The 16,544-nt window shown below is 27.0% G+C and overlaps 2 protein-coding genes across 4 annotated transcripts; one reads left to right on the top strand and one right to left on the bottom strand.

Annotated features, from left to right (window-relative positions):
• Positions 1-3,135: 3,135 nt before the first annotated feature.
• On the top strand, positions 3,136-9,658 carry LOC126845632 (serine/threonine-protein phosphatase CPPED1-like). Of its 2 annotated transcripts, none has more exons than XM_050584414.1 (6): positions 3,136-3,385; positions 6,954-7,042; positions 7,635-7,844; positions 8,713-8,851; positions 8,935-9,212; positions 9,354-9,658. In XM_050584414.1, the coding sequence occupies exons 2-6, from the start codon at positions 6,970-6,972 to the stop codon at positions 9,551-9,553; spliced, it is 900 nt and encodes a 299-aa protein (XP_050440371.1). In that variant the 5' UTR covers positions 3,136-3,385; positions 6,954-6,969; the 3' UTR covers positions 9,554-9,658. The 2 variants fall into 2 exon arrangements, with proteins under 2 accessions (XP_050440371.1, XP_050440370.1); XM_050584413.1 differs by having other exon boundaries at positions 3,152-3,605.
• On the bottom strand, positions 9,606-16,092 carry LOC126845631 (pentatricopeptide repeat-containing protein 1, mitochondrial). Of its 2 annotated transcripts, XM_050584412.1 has the most exons (12): positions 15,974-16,092; positions 15,822-15,879; positions 15,339-15,689; positions 14,392-14,532; positions 13,593-13,764; positions 12,829-12,977; positions 12,224-12,555; positions 12,035-12,158; positions 11,560-11,664; positions 11,346-11,476; positions 10,596-10,770; positions 9,606-9,913 (listed from the first exon to the last, which is right to left on the bottom strand). In XM_050584412.1, the coding sequence occupies exons 3-12, from the start codon at positions 15,687-15,689 to the stop codon at positions 9,749-9,751; spliced, it is 1,845 nt and encodes a 614-aa protein (XP_050440369.1). In that variant the 5' UTR covers positions 15,822-15,879; positions 15,974-16,092; the 3' UTR covers positions 9,606-9,748. The 2 variants fall into 2 exon arrangements, with proteins under 2 accessions (XP_050440369.1, XP_050440368.1); XM_050584411.1 differs by lacking the exon at positions 15,974-16,092 and having other exon boundaries at positions 15,822-15,961.
• Positions 16,093-16,544: the final 452 nt, after the last annotated feature.

Here is a 16,544-nt window from a genome sequence, read left to right as displayed (position 1 = left end):
ATAAGAGATATGTTGTACGTTCAACGTTCAAATTAGAACTAAATGATAACTTCAAAATAATTTAAGGGTCAAAATTCTCTATGAATTGTTTTAAGCCAGATATTAAACACCACAATGTTAGCCAGAAACTTGATGTTTTAATATACTAGCTTGTTACTGCTTCTTAATATACTATATCATTATCTATAATTCCACCACTACTCTAAATTTATTCGGTACGGTACTTCAACGAGACATGAAAATGCTCATTCGTGGTTACAGACTCGGCTGAAAAACTTTTTTTTGGACCAATATTTGTTGCACTTTTTTTTTTCACACTTCATTTTTTGATCGTCTAAAGAAGTTTTGACTTGAACCATTTTTCTAAATCATAATAACCCTTGTTTGGCGTATATTACAAATATTATCCTCAATTTAATTTCATTGTGTATATTATTTTATTGATTTATAATCGCTTCAAGATAATCGAAATATTTACTTAGGTACAAGTATAAATACTTGGTAAAAAATTGTATTGTCCTGTTTCACTCCCAGGCCCATTGGTTTAGCTGTTTTTAATAAATCATTTGTTCTTATTGCGAGTTGCTATTGAAATAATATCTGTATAGTGTGTAATCAAATAGCGTAGGTATTAAGTTAAACTAAATCTCCATGCCTTGATGTATTATTGTCATTTATCTGATTACTTTTTCGAGCACTAGTTAAAAGAAATTGATGACAGCAGTGAGCAGCGCATCACTCTGTTCGAGACCTTCAAACTTTGAGTATGGATGTTACACTCTTTATCAGGTGGATAAGTTTTTTAGGATTGCAAAGTTTGGACTTTGGCAAGATATATTGGGGTATTTGGTGACAGTGTTAAAAATTCAGTAGACATCGAACTTTTAATGTCGCTAACGCTAAAAGTTGTGTAATCAATGGAGATTAACCCTTGGTTGAGTATATTGTACTGCACCAAGAGTATCCACATAACACCTGCCACGGTCCTTTCAGATTGTAGTTTTATACAGCTGTGATTATGCATATGCATATTTGGGGTCGCGTTATAATCTCTAACACCTTTTTTTTCTTCTTGAATAACTAGTTTGCAAATTAATTATGTAGTAAATATCTATACTAGGTACGTTTTCGCAAATATATGTAATTTATTTTTTCAAATATTAAATATATTTTGTACTATATTATGAAATATAAACAAATTTTCCTTATCACAAAAAATGAACCATTCAAAAAATACTTTTACCGGGTGGCACCAAAAAAAATAAAAAATAAAAATTTTTATTATACTTAACTATACTATTTTTTTTTGGATAATCACAGGTCATTAATTTATGTTTAAGTATATCTGTTAATGTATCTATTTATTTATTAAACCTATAATAAATTGTTCATGGCATAATTAAAAGAGAAGCTCTTGTCCTATCCTATATTCATTACAAGCAACAATCAAGCATCATAAAATTTCTAATCTAGATGCAACTAGCAATTAAAGATTAATTAAATGTTGTTATCCGCTTTAATGTATTAACATAATTAATTTACAACTATAACATTAAATAATTAAGTATAAAAAGTTATACAAACAAATATTAATTCAATTATATTTAACACATTATGTTTCATATACAAATACCATAATTTGTTTAGAGTTTTATTTAGAGACTGTTAAGCATAAAGGTGTCTAATGACTATTACATCTACTTACAAAATACAATATTATTTGTATTAATGTTAAAGATTGTTTTTTATCTGCCATTCGTTTTGGATTATTACTTAATGCAGCGGCTATAAAACATGTAACATGTAACATAAGTTACACACCTAAAATTCTTACTATAATATACCTCTTTGGTTATCATTATTAAAATAGGTGTTAAAAATAAGCTCTTAATAACACTTTTTATCAATGGTTTAACAATCATTTGTACATTTATTATTTGATCATATTTTATAAGTACTTAATAATCAAATTGCACAAACAAAATATACATTACATTCCATACAATTCTTGAATATAACAATATAGTATAACAAAAAAATATTTTTTATAGTGTATTTCATAGTCTATATACATTCCAGTTTATCAATATTTACACTTTCAATATTTACGCCAGTAAATACTTTATACTCGCCATCAACCACCAAAACGACACTAAAACAAAAAACAATTCACGGGTAAATTTATAAAGAAATTGTTTGTAAAAACAGAGTAATATAAAGATGTATAACTAACAATTTATTTACTTCAAGACTTGACCGAACAATGACCGAAAAATATCAATAAAGAAAAAAATAAAAACCAATTACAAACATTTGTTTGTAAATATTTATTATTAAATATTAACACAAAGGTTTAAATCCGATTTTTTTAATAAAGTTTAATTGTTTATTAAATAAATGTAGTATTTTAAAAACATAATTGTTATTTTTGTTTTTATAATCCAATATAAATTATTTGAACAGTTTTTTTTTTTACTTGAGGACAGAAACTACTACTTTGAATAAGAATTGTATGTAATGAACATATTTCTGTTATTAAAATTGATATTTTTAATAAATAATTAAGAAAATATTTTCTCACATTTTTAAATTTTACAGTTGTTTTATTTAATAAAAACAGGGTAAATATATTATTTAATATTAACCTAATTTATACTTCAAATTTGATGAATCGTGTGCTTAATGATAATATTTTTTCTTCTATTTTTTCACAAAGGATTTTTAACTAACTTAACAATAATATTATGTTACATTGTCACAACTGGAACGGGGTGGCTGGGGACGTTCAGACTCTTTAAAAGGTACCTCAGAATTTTGGTAAAAATTAAAAACATTACAGGGATTTGAATTTCTATAGCCCCCATTTCCTTTTAATCACGTCAATATTTTGGAAGTTTAAAAGGCCTGTAATCTATAGTATTACGCGCTTAAAATAAAGAAGGAATATGACACCACGCATCACAGTAATTATCATGTACTTGATAAGAGGAATTTACAGCCTATTATAAGGTATAGAAAATAAGCATTAACAACTGTATTAAAAATAACTATACTAGGTAATAAAACTGATATATAGTCACTTATAATAAGTTATCTTATCTAAAATTGTAAAACCTACTATGATTTTAAACGTTAAAACGTGCTGTTTCAGCAAAACATAAGGCTACAGCAACGCACCATCGCAAACACGGGATATATATAATTATTTTTACTAACAAGTTCCTATTAATGTGATGTGACATTTTCACGAAGATTTACGAAAAGTCAGTACCTTTTTGTCAGTGGATCGACTGTGTGAACGACGCCTTTGGATAAGTGTTGTTGTTTAGTACGCAGAACAACAGTTTTGTCGACGAATTCCATTAGTTTGGTTGCGTTTGCCAAGGTAAATGCCCATGTGTCGTTCATTTTAAATATTTTATAATGATACAATTAGCATTTATCACGATCGGCTTATTATTTAAGTACATTTAGATTTATAAAATATATTAATTATTATATGGCTATGAAACACTTCACTTTATCTTAACACTGGATTATTTATTTTCAAATATTAAATCTTATCACTCGGTGCAGATTTTGCATGTGATTACACGAAAAGGGCGGTAAGTAAATTATTTTGTCATATTACCTATTTTTGGCGGCAACAAGATTTCAAAATTACGTTTCAATTTTTTTCGCTCCTGACATACTATCAAATTTTCCATTTTTATTTGGAATTCATATTTTATTACAATCGACATAGTTATGATAAAATAAGTTTATTTCAATTCCCAAATGGTTTCTTACATATTTTACACAGGGATCACAATTTTACGTTTTACCTATCAATGTTGTTTCTAGTTTTTACACCATTCAGCTTTTTATACATTATTTATATTTTCCTTATAATATATTCACAAATTATACGAATTAATAATGATCATATTATATTAATGTTCATATTAATATTTTAATATTAAAAACTTGGAAATTAGAATTTTGCTTACAAATCAGTTAACAGAGGCGAAACAAATTAAACTCTTAAATATCTCAATATATATATATATATTTTTTTTATTTATAGTAACAAAAGACGTTATTAGCTTATACTTTAAGTGTTATCGTGTTAAATATGAGTGTATAATATGAATTTCTTCCTGTTTAACATTGTACTACAATTAAATGGAGTTAAAGTAGTTACTTATATCAATTATATTAGCTGTTATTAAGAAAGAAACTATTTATTTATTACTCACTCCAGAGGGTTCTAATGCTTTGAATAGGTTTTTCGGGATTAATAGCTCGAATCTATGTTCTTCGTAGTTGTGAAAATGAATTATGAGGATTTCACCACAAGTCTGGGCATTTTTTAGGAACTGTTTTTTTATGTGGTGGCTGTGGCCTACTTGACAGTTAAGTGTGGCCTATTCGTATTGGTAATTATAACTTTATTTCTTCGATCCCATGATGTATATTTAGGCCAAAGTTGGCTATCACATAGCCAAAGGACAGCAAAAAAAAAAAGAAAGATAATTGAATTATGCCTGAGAAATGTGCGGAATCAACTCGGTCTGACAATTTTCGGGCTTTAGATAAAATCAGCATTAAAAATTCAATGGGTGGGTAGAGATAAAATATTATTGTAAAGCTAATTTCTTATGAACTCTGCGTCAAAACTGAAGTATTCAATTACAATTGATTTCAGGTTAATCTCTTCTGAAACTATATTTGTATTAAAGAAATTAATATTTAAAACCCTTTAACCATAAAATAACACACTCTCTGCATATACGTATTTCGGCCACAATGTTGTATCTTCAGCGCTAACAACAGACTGAGATAAAGGGGTTTAAATATTAATTTCTTTATCATATATAACCATAAGTTGCTCAAGTTTTTTCTAGATATATATGTATTGACTATTGTATATAACTGAAGGACGCTGCACATGTATTGCTTTGACAACAGTTTTAAACGTTTGGAAATAATAATTTCAATATAAAATAAGAGTATTAAAGAATTATTGTAATAGTAACTGCATGTATGTACGTAAGAAATATTTTTTAGTTTGTCTCATTTAAATGTCGAATTACTGTTGTTTTATTTCCCCCTATTAACAAAAATATTATTAAGTTTTAACAAAACACGCGTATCGCCTTGAGACTGCGCTATTTATAAGGAGTAAAATTTAGGCAATATTGAGTTAAAAATATATCAACTTATTTTAAAGTTAACAGTTAACTTCTAACGCAAAACATTCAACGAAAATACGTTTTATATGTATTATAACTACGTACAAAACTATAAAGTCTCGTAGAGTAATTTGATTTTGATCATTTTGTTTTGTTGTAGGGATGACATTTTATGTAGTCCGCCAAACCTCCAAATTTTTTTAATAATGGTACAAAATGACAATAATATGAGGTTAAAAAAAAATGGCAAAATACGAACTCTTGTTACAAAGCATTGCATTTCTAAACGGAAGTTTTTGTGAATTGTCGGAAATCTTCCTCTTGGTTTTTTAAGTTCCCTTAAGGTTATTTAAGATTAATGATTTAATAATATTTTATTTATAAGTACGCATTAGAACTCTCAAACGGAACAGATATTTTGATATCATTCAAAATGATTAATTTAGGCGCAGTAAAAAAAAAGTTTCTATAAATATAACTGCATTCTCAATAGTCATATATGCAATGCAAAAAGCTAATAATAATTTTCAACTGAACCTCAATAGCAACATATACAACTATACGAACGCGCGTACAGTATATTAAGTCATACACTTCTCCGCATTATTGAAATTTTATTGTTGGCATATTGCCATAAAAAAGTTATTACCCTTATAATTAATGTTCTAATTATGTATACCTGCCTTATTAATCACGCTGATATACGCGTTTCTTTATTTTTATAAGATAATTTTAAATACGTAGGCGTATAGTAAACACAATGAATATCAGCACAAGAGAATTATCAAGTTTATCGTTTATGTTGTACTTTTTGTTATTGCTAATCACTAAAAAAGTGTCATGAATGAAACACAATACACCTAGTTCATTTTTATTTAACGATTGACAACTTAGTCCAATTTACAATAACAGAACAATGAATATTGATTTGGATCGTACAGAAATAGGGAACTTATTAGAACTTATACAGTTCTTGTCGGGGAATAAAGCCACTTGACACATGAAACGAAAAAACAAGTTTTATTCAAGACCAGAGTGTCGGCTAGAAATGTACAAGAATGGATCCATTGGCGCCAAGGTCCCTTTTTGCATGTACCAAATTAATTAAAATATTCAATCAATTTTTACCTAATAAATAATACCAGTGCTTCAATTTTCTCCACAAAAAATAATTAACGAATTTGTATGAATAGTGGAGGATCTTCTAAGCTCTTTGTTGGAAGTCTTAATTTTTAACATAGGCATGTAATATAGAAACAATTTTTTCACTAGTCCAAAATCTCCATATGATATTAATAACTGACCAATGTCTTTATTAATATTAAATAGTTGTTCAATTTTTTTTTTTTAGTTCGGAGGGATGAAGGCTAAGGATTTTTGGGGATTTCTTTTTCTGGCAATAATAACATTATCAAAATAAATTGCCTAAACTATAACTAAATCCAAATTTTTCAAAACTTTTCCTTACATTAATTTGTATTGTCTATCATACTTACTATTCAAGATACTACAAAAACAATAGCATGTATACCTATTTTATAACTTATTATATGTTACTTACAAATACTATTTTAGTGGCGTAACTATAGAGACTAAAGCTTACAGGGGCAAGACATTTTTTTGCACTCTATATTGCTTGTTGACTTACATAGTTAAGTAAACCGCCCTAAATTAAAATGTGTCCTAGAGCAGCTGTACCCGCGGTAGCTACACCATGACTGTTTTATTTATTATTAAAGCAACTTGACTGTTTGTAATTTTATGTCTTCTAATTTTCAGCGTGTAAGCAGATAAAATGACAGACAACAGCCAACAAGTTCTAGCGTGGAAAACACATACTATTTCATATAATATTGGGTACGACAAATGTAAGTAGCTACATTTTCGGTGTACATTAGGATTTAGGTACCTAATAAAGTGCTTTTAAAATGTTATGAACACGGGCTTATACTAAACTCTCAAAACTATTTTTTTGAACTACTCGTTCTTTACTAAGAAACCGATTTTACTATAAACGCTGATGCCTGATCTATGATATGTTCTAAGCCCGGTGTAAAAAACACCAAATTAGGATTATATGGTTCTTATTAAATGAACAATGAGATACGTCTGGTGAATATTATTATTTGTAGTAATTATAGTTGACCAAGAACCAACAGAAAGTGGACCAGAATTCTGGATTTTTAAATCTTTACCAATATTCTTGACAATATTTACGTTAAGTACCCCATAAAATTGTGTGCGTGAGGGGTTAAAACGAGTTGGTCAATTTGATAAGTTAAACAACGTGACACACGAATAACAAAAATAGGTAGTAGTATGAGATTTTAGTAAAAATAGAAATTTAGTGTCGGTAATCTGATAAAATATTAGAATATAAATATGATATGAACGAATATAAAATATACGAAAATTGCTTAGACTAAAATTAAATATATTTATCCTTTTTTTTTTTTATAGTAAAAGACAGTAAAAACTGGTCGAGCAATTTTTATTTTGTTGTCGGCGCTGATCCTCAGTTAGGTTATAATACCTCGTTTCAAGATCGGGAACCAACAGACTGGCAAGAAGAAATGAATAGATCTATAACGGCTGTGGAGAAAATCAACGCTTTAACGCCTAGACCTCAGTTTGTAGTGATTTGTGGTGATTTAGTGAATGCCATGCCCAGTTAGTATTACTATTTATGAATAACATTTTATCCTTTACGAACGTTTTCAATTGTTAACCACGTACATAGAGAGGCCTGGATTTTGTAATACCTTTACCCCCCCCCCCCCCAAATATAATTTTACCTATTATGCTGTCAATAAATACAAATTTAAGTAATTGATTAAATTTATTTTTTAGAATTTTAATATTAAGAGGATTGCATGCAGTCTCTTTTTAACGAGTTTTCTATAGACAATTAAGGAAAAAGTGCTTTTAATAAATTTCGGCCATGTCAATTAATTACCCGCGGTTAATTTGTAGAAGCTTCAAGATACTATTTTTAATTCAAATAATATTTTTTTCTATAATTTAAAGCCATTTTGATTTATTTTAGACCAAAAAGTCAGACAAAATGTTTACTACATTGGATTATCCAATTTCAATTCTGTAAAGAGATATTAGAGTTCTTTGGATAGTTTACTATGTTATCATGTTACTATGTCATTTTCTTGTAATTAAATTAATTAAATTTGTAATTTTTCAAAATTAAAACCCAAATTGTTTTACATAAATAATCAAAAATATTTTTTTTACATAACTTAGTAAAGTTGCCAAAGAACTCGTATACCTTTACAAAATTGAAATCGAACCATCCAGGTAGTCGAAATTTTGTCTGGATTTTTGGTCTAAAACGTCATAAAAACATTGCATGCCCCTTAAAAAATATTTATATATTAATTATAATTTTTTTAATAGATTCCATTAAAAGTCTAAATTTTCGGTTAAGCTCTAATGATAGGAAAATCCAATTACGTTTAATGTGTTTTAGGCATATCAATGATATAATAAAAATACTTCAATCACTAAATTTATTGTTGTTACATAGATAAAGAAGAAAAATTGAACGAATTACAAGTAAAAGATTTTAAAAAGGTGTACAGTAAGTTACACCCATCTATATCACTTGTATGTGTATGTGGTAATCATGATGTAGGTGATGTACCAGATAAACAATCTATTACTAAGTAAATATAATGAATAAACAATATATATTTTATTTCACGAGTTTTTTTTCAAAATACGTTTAAAAAAACTGTTTTTTTCCTAGGTATCGTAGCGAATTTGGCCATGATTATTTTTCATTTTGGTGTGGTGGTGTACTATTTTTAGTCCTGAATTCTCAGTATTATAAGATGAACAAAGTAGAGGAAATGGCAAAAGAACAAGAACAATGGTTAAAAGAACAGCTTACTAAACATAAAGGACAACGAATTATTTTATTCCAACATATACCCTGGTTCTTAAAAGATATTAATGAAGAAGATCAATATTTTAATATTAATAAACAATTAAGAAAAGAGATGATTGAAAAATTTTTTGAAGCTGGTAAATAGCTATTTTAAAAACAATTTTGTTATAACTTGTATGCTAAAAAGTCATAATTATAAATATAAATATTAAAATATATAACATTCAACTATATTTTTAACTAACATGTTATAGAACTCTACATATAATTTTTTTTAGGTGTTACTCATATATTTTATGGACACTGTCATAGAAACTACAGAGTATTCTATAAAGACTTGGAAATGATTACTACTAATGCCATTGGTAATCCACTTGGAAATGAACCGCCTGGTTTGAGAATAGTAAAAGTTTATCAAAATAACATGACACATACATATTTTCCTTTTGAAAAATTACCTAGTTTTGTTAATGTTTAAAATTTCAATTAGTTAAGCTGTAAGATAATTTATATACCTTTAAACATAAATATACTACATAATTGTTATATATTATACAAAAATAAATTATATAATACATTTTGATTCATCCAGAAAGTATATTTATCCACTACATTTGTAATTGCAAAATTGTACTAATTTAAAAAAAATTATGTTTATAATTTATTTTCATGATTAACAATTTTCCTTTCTTTGTTTACGGAATTGATCCCAAGGATGTAGGTTTTCTTCTACAGTTATATCCGATAACCATTTATGATAAAAGTTTTGAAACTTTCTGCATCCTTCTTTAAAGTAGTAACTGTGAATGAAATTTGGAGCATCAGGATCTTTATTTTTCTAAAAATGATATCAATAAAATAATTTTATTACCCATTTTAAAATTGTTCTATTAAATTAACCAAATCGTTAATCACATGTTGCATACAGACGCCTGCAGAATTTAGTTAGTTTGTCGGGCGGCCACCTGACATGACCAGACATGAAAATTAGTCCGACGTCATGACTACATATTATTATGCCGAGCCAATAAGATCATATTGTGTGTAAGAGACTAAATTTGTCAATATTTTCTAGGATTATTATATAGTGGCTTTTATTATTGTTTCGTTCTAATAAAGCACAATACAAATATTGAGCTTGCAAATCATTGCAAAACTAATAATCAAACAAATGTTTTCGCAGTAATAATGTACAACTTATGCAAGAAACGACTCAATTTAAATATACATTTATGCTAATATGTAATAATTATTTTAAAATAAACAACTGCATTCTGAATTAATATAGTGCAAATGATATAATTAAACTTGTTAAGAGAAGTCACCAATATAAGTTATAAATCTCCTTATTTATGAGCAATAATTGTAGATTTATTTCTATACATACTTTTGTATACAAAATTATATTAACACCTTATCCACAAATAGACTCACTTTAATGTGCATTAAATTGAATACTTTTGTACAAGTTTAACTCATAACTATAATTTTTATCAAATAAAAAACATTAGACTACTTACACGTTTTCTCATTAAATCTCTGATGTTATCTTCAAAGCTATTTAAACGTTCCATAAACATTTTGTTGGGTTTAATTTCTTCGTGCTTGATCATGTTCAACATAAAAATTACGTATCCAAAATTAAAATGGAAACATCCTTGTCCTAACATGGTACCTAATATTTCTGAATTGACGCTACAATTATACAAATAATGAATAATATAATATATAATTAATAACAATGGTATGAAGTAAAAAATATTTTAATATAGAAAAAAATTATAATTAGTTTTTAAAAAGAGTTACATAGGCATTTTTAAAAAATATATATAAATTAATCAAGTTATTGTATTTTTATAATTATTTTATCTGTCATACATAATTATTAAGGTAAAATAGAATAATAAATTGTAGGTTGCATAAACGTTTGTTAAAGGTTTAATGAATCAATAGATGTTTAGTGGTTCTTTAAACATAATTTAATGACCCATGATTGGTCCATTAAACTTATTAATTTTTTATGCAACCCAGCATAAACTTCTTAAAAAAAAAAAAAAATTATTATTGTGTCAGTACATTTGGATAGTCGAGGTATATATTTTTAGCACTGGAATGATTTAGTTCAAAGAAAATTTAAAAAAAGTTAATTTTAGTTTAATACTTTCAAGTTAAACCTATTTTCTAGATGTATAATACCAGTGTAAATTCTTTTATTTTTTTCAAAAGAAACAAACTATTAATTCAATTTATAATTATTTAAAAGAACTTACCGAAAGCCGTGATCGGTCATTGATTTAATTAGATCTTTAGCTTCAGCTTTATTTTTACAGCCCAGAGCTAAAACACCAAAGGTAACTATGTCGACACTTAAATCTTCTGAATTTATTAAACTCAATACATTCTAAGAATAAAAAAATTACAATTATGATTTATACTTAACAATATATTGATAAATAATCAGCAATTAATGAACTATAGATTTACCTTAGCTTCTTCATAGTCACATCTCATGCTTCTCTTTTTTATTAGTATATTGCAAAAGTCTATGTCAAATCGAACTTTACTTTTAGACAATTCATTTAATAAGTTCTATAAACAAAATTATCATAGTTACTGATCATAATTGATACAATGCAATTACTTTGAAATATCAGTATTATTTAACCTTTGATCATGTAGAATGAATACATTTATTGGGTATCATGAATAGTGTAATCGTAGAGCATACACTGGGTGTCACCCACTCCTCACTTTTCTTTGTTTGTGTGTACTCATGCCAACCAGAGTTGGCATAGCACCTATAGAGCCACAGATTCTAAATTGTTAAAATGGACCCCCAAAAAAAATATAAACCCGAAGATAGAGTAGGTGATTTTAAAAAACATAACCTTTACTACTGGATATCACTCATAGCATACTAGAAATTAACCTAAATGGGTAATGTAATACATTCAATTACTTGTTCGGCAGACAGCGTAGATGGAATAGACTCCAAGAGTTGAGTGAATATTTTGATATCGGGTTTTACTTTATTGAGTTTCATATTTGATAAAAAACCCGAACATCCGCCCAACAACATTAATCTATAAATATATTATAATGATGATAAAATAGCGGTAAAATTTGATAATCGATTTAAGCAATTTACCTATCTGCTGAATTTTTTATTTCGCTTATACTGACAATATTACCAAAATATGGACAGACATCCAAGAGATTTGGTCTATTTTCCATTCTGGTTAAACTATTTTTATCATTACATATCAAGTTTTTAACTGTAGAGGCATTGTCTTCTTTTACTTCACTGGGTTCTTGAAGTTGGGCTTGCAATGTTAGCAAATGAGGATCGTTAACTATTTCGCCAATTAATTTACGTGTTTCAAATTCATCACCAAGTTCACATTCCCTTGTACATTTTAACAAAAGATTGTAGGTATACAGTGATGGGCGAACTTTTTTTGAAACCATTTTTCGCCATACCTAAATGTATTATAAAATAGTTAATTTTGTTCATCAGAATCTAGGCCATTTGCCATGTATTTACATAATATGGTATATCAGTAGGATAATAGTGATTTATTTAAAAGGTAAATCTATTTCTCCATTTATTAAAAACAAAAATTAGATGTACTGCCTGAAGAAACATTTGAGTTTCAAAAGTCCTGTGTGGCAGAAAAGGGTCATTTTGCCATAGTTAATTCCAAACTTCTGGTCAATATTATATAATGTTAGTTGTTGTCTGTTGATACTTACAAGTAATGCATGTCTGAAACCAGCTTTTTTGTCGGATATGCATGCTTGTAATAGAAAATTAAATGTTTCATCCTTCAGTTTGTATTTTTTTGTAACCATTTCATCAACCAAAGAAAACGCTGTTAATAAATCTCCAGTTCTACCAAATGCTTTTTAAAATTAAGATAATAAATTAAATTAAAATAGGACATAATTAAGAAGTATAATAAAATATATAGGGTGTCCCACAAACAAATAACAAATATTTCATGTTTTAAGTGTTTAGATAAATATGAATCAAAAACGTATCAACTAATCATCTTAGTTCCAATTTATAAGAAGAGTACTTAATGGATTCCAATTTACTAATTGTAAACCTCACTTCACTGAACAATTTATTGACCTCAAAAGTCCCTCCAACGTTTTAAATTTAAACTAGGCAATATATATGATTAATATATATAATAACATCAACATATGATTAACCTGCAGAAATTTCAAAATAATTTGTTTTACTGGATATAAGGTTAGAATAGAGCTGAAATTTGGAATTTTAGTTTGACCTCACACAATAGTAGTTTCTGTAGAATGAAAAAACTTCTTAGGGTAAGCTTAAATTAAATTTTTTTTTTTTTTAAATTAAAATTCCAGTAATTAGCATTCAAAAGGGACTCGAAAGAAAGGTAAATTAATTTTCAGTACGCCTAGATTCCGAGCGCTAATACCTGAAATATTGATTATCAAGTTGTGGGACACCAGTAAATCATTGTATTATTGTTACCAACCTTTTATCATAGCATGATAATTAAATATGTTTGGTTCTATACATTTCAGAGTCATAAGATTGTGTAACTTTTTGGCCCTTTTCAAAGCGTCATTTTTATAAGGCGAATTAGCACAAGCATTGAATAAACAAGTATATGTAGCTGATGTAGTTTTAATACCAATTTTTTTCATCTAAATTTCAATTATTACAATTCAATTTCAAATATTCCTCTTTACAATCACGTTTTATGCAAATATATAATTAAAAAATAATCATTAAAAGACATAATTTCTTTCTAAAAAGATTTAGTTTTTAAAATTTTTGTTTTACTCTCTCCTCTCTCCTAATGTTTTTTTAATTAATATTATGTATTATTAAAGTATGTTTAAATATTTTTGTATTTAAAATCCTTACTCAACAAAAATTAAATTTTGAATTATTAAATAAACTAAACAGTAATAAAATAAATATTTAAATTTAAAACATTAAGAATATTATGGAAAATGCAATTAAGTAATGAGGGTAGGTAAATTAAGAATAATTATAATACACTCATCTCTCTTAGGCTACGCTTTTAAATTTTAATCACTTCCTAAGTTAAGATTATATTGACAAATAAACTTCTGTGTCATGAGTCTTATCACTAAATGTTTCAAAAGTTCATTGTACTGTAAAAAACCCATAACAGGTAAACATTTCAAAATTATAAAATAATTTATAAGAATTGATTTCTAAAAGAAATGTATAATTTAATCCATTTAGAAAAAATAATTATTTAACTTATCAATCATTGTATTTTTAATATAGTAAACTCATACCTGATTAAATAGACTAAATGCTTTTTGAACATATCCCACTTTGCCACAAGAACCAATCAGTAAATTATAGACATAGTAATCTGGCTTTGCCTTTTCATCCTTTAACATCCTTGTTTCAAGAACATCAATTGCTTCAGCAATCTTAAAAATAAAATACCGTTTTTATTACATGCAATTAAGTTAAAATAAATATGATTATTTTGATATTGCTAAAATTTATAAATAAATAGTTGTAAAGACATTTATTAGAAAGTGCGTTTACATTAAAATAATTTATGACTCATTAATAATACCTAAGATTTAATATTAAAAAAGGAAACTTAAAGATTAATTTATAAACGATAATTTCAATATAAGTCATATTAACGATTTCGTCTTTTTTCAAAAATAGAAAATTTAAATAAATAATAGTTACAAACTATCTATTCTAACTATCTAACTGACATGATTGACATTTTTAAAAAGGATGGGTTAGTCAAATAAGCATTGATGGATTTCGAAGGTAATTTTTGCGAGAGATGGAAACTAATTCGTATATTACCAGCTGAGCACCATTGTTTGAAAAATATTTACTGCTTAAGTATCTCTAACCATAACACAATATTATAAATGCTTTTACTTAATGTGATTAATTATCCCTATAAATTAAGTCACCTTTTAAAAACAAAAAGGCATAAGACTTCAACTTTGCTTTAATGACCATTTTAAAACTGATTCATTATTAAAATGTTTTTATTTCGTTCCCCTATCATGATTTCTTCCATTATTTCCTTTATTGAAGCACTGGTTTCTTTATTTAATTATATGTAAGTATTAAAATGTATTATATTATTTTGTATCATATAGTGTGCTATAATGTATAAACACAAAAGCAATTTAATAAAAAAAAAAATTTTTCATTCAACATTAAGAGTTAAGTAATAAATAAAACACGCTAAATATTGTACCTTATGTTGGCTAATTAGTTCTTGAATAATCTTATGATACTCAGTTATATATAATCTTTTTTTTTCGTCATCTTTATCATATTCTATTTTGTCATCTGGTTCAGATGGCAACTCATCTAACTTTTCATTGACTTCCACTTTATTACTTAATGATCCAAAAATGTCACTATCAGTTCCAGATTCTCGTAAAGCTGTAAATGATATTGATTCAGTTTTTTCCCGAAAATTTTTTGTTTGTAGTATTCGTGATGTGGACATATATTTTTCATTCTTATTGTATAAGTGAGTGCAATTCTTCTGAAATGACTTGATATTCAATAATTTCCTTATAGTTCGATCAAAAGCATACATCTGAAATAGTTGGTAAAAAACCATTTACACAGTCACAATCTACATAGAAAGGAATTATTTACAGTAATAAACATCTTTTATTTCATATTTGCATAAAGTAGAACCTTCGGAGGTTATTTTAAAATATATTACTTTTTGTTATGGTATCACGTTCGAATGTATAAATTGTATAGCTTCTGATTTGTTAAAACTATTAAATAATTTAAAAGAAGTTGAAATTAATACATTTTAACATTTTTTATGTTTAAATTAATATTTGATTACAGAAAAATTAAATGGCATACCTTCGATAGCGATTAGCGCGCGTGATTTTACATATTATCATCTAATATCTATCACGGTTGCGAGTTGTCGGTTATCTATACACAAAATAAACAGAAGGGAATTGTTTTTGCGGATTATGTACAATTATTATCACCAAGGTTATCAGTTATCACACTTTTTTCATGTTTTTCCATTAAAGCCGGCCATACACGCTACGGTCTACCTGTGCAGTTTTTTTAACCTGTAGCGGCGACCGGTGCAACATCGAAAATCAATTCTTTCGTGTGACACCGTCACATTTTTTATTTTTTAAATCTTGCAAAATTAATTTAACCCACTTCCCGATGTCGTATATGGCTGAAACTTGGCACAGACATTCATCTCGGATGACAATACAATAATATCCTGTAATCATATTGGGACCTGTACATCCGGGTTGAGGGGCCGAGAGGGTCATTTCACTAAAATTTAATTTTTGTTCAAATCTTCCAAAATTAATTTAGTAATCTATTCACCAATTAGTAAGTACCTTTAATAGGACTAAAAAGTAAAATATAAAATAAATAAATATAATTTTTTTTTAAAAAACAT

Source organism: Adelges cooleyi, unplaced genomic scaffold (genome assembly GCF_023614345.1).
Source record: "Adelges cooleyi isolate 19-005CV unplaced genomic scaffold, UGA_ACOO_1.1 ACOO_flye_CR_arks_rails_tigmint_CR_PRNA_8, whole genome shotgun sequence".
Lineage (NCBI taxonomy): Eukaryota > Metazoa > Arthropoda > Insecta > Hemiptera > Adelgidae > Adelges > Adelges cooleyi.
The sequence above is the reverse complement of the archived record's forward strand: the minus strand, read 5'-3'. Positions and strand labels throughout refer to the sequence as shown.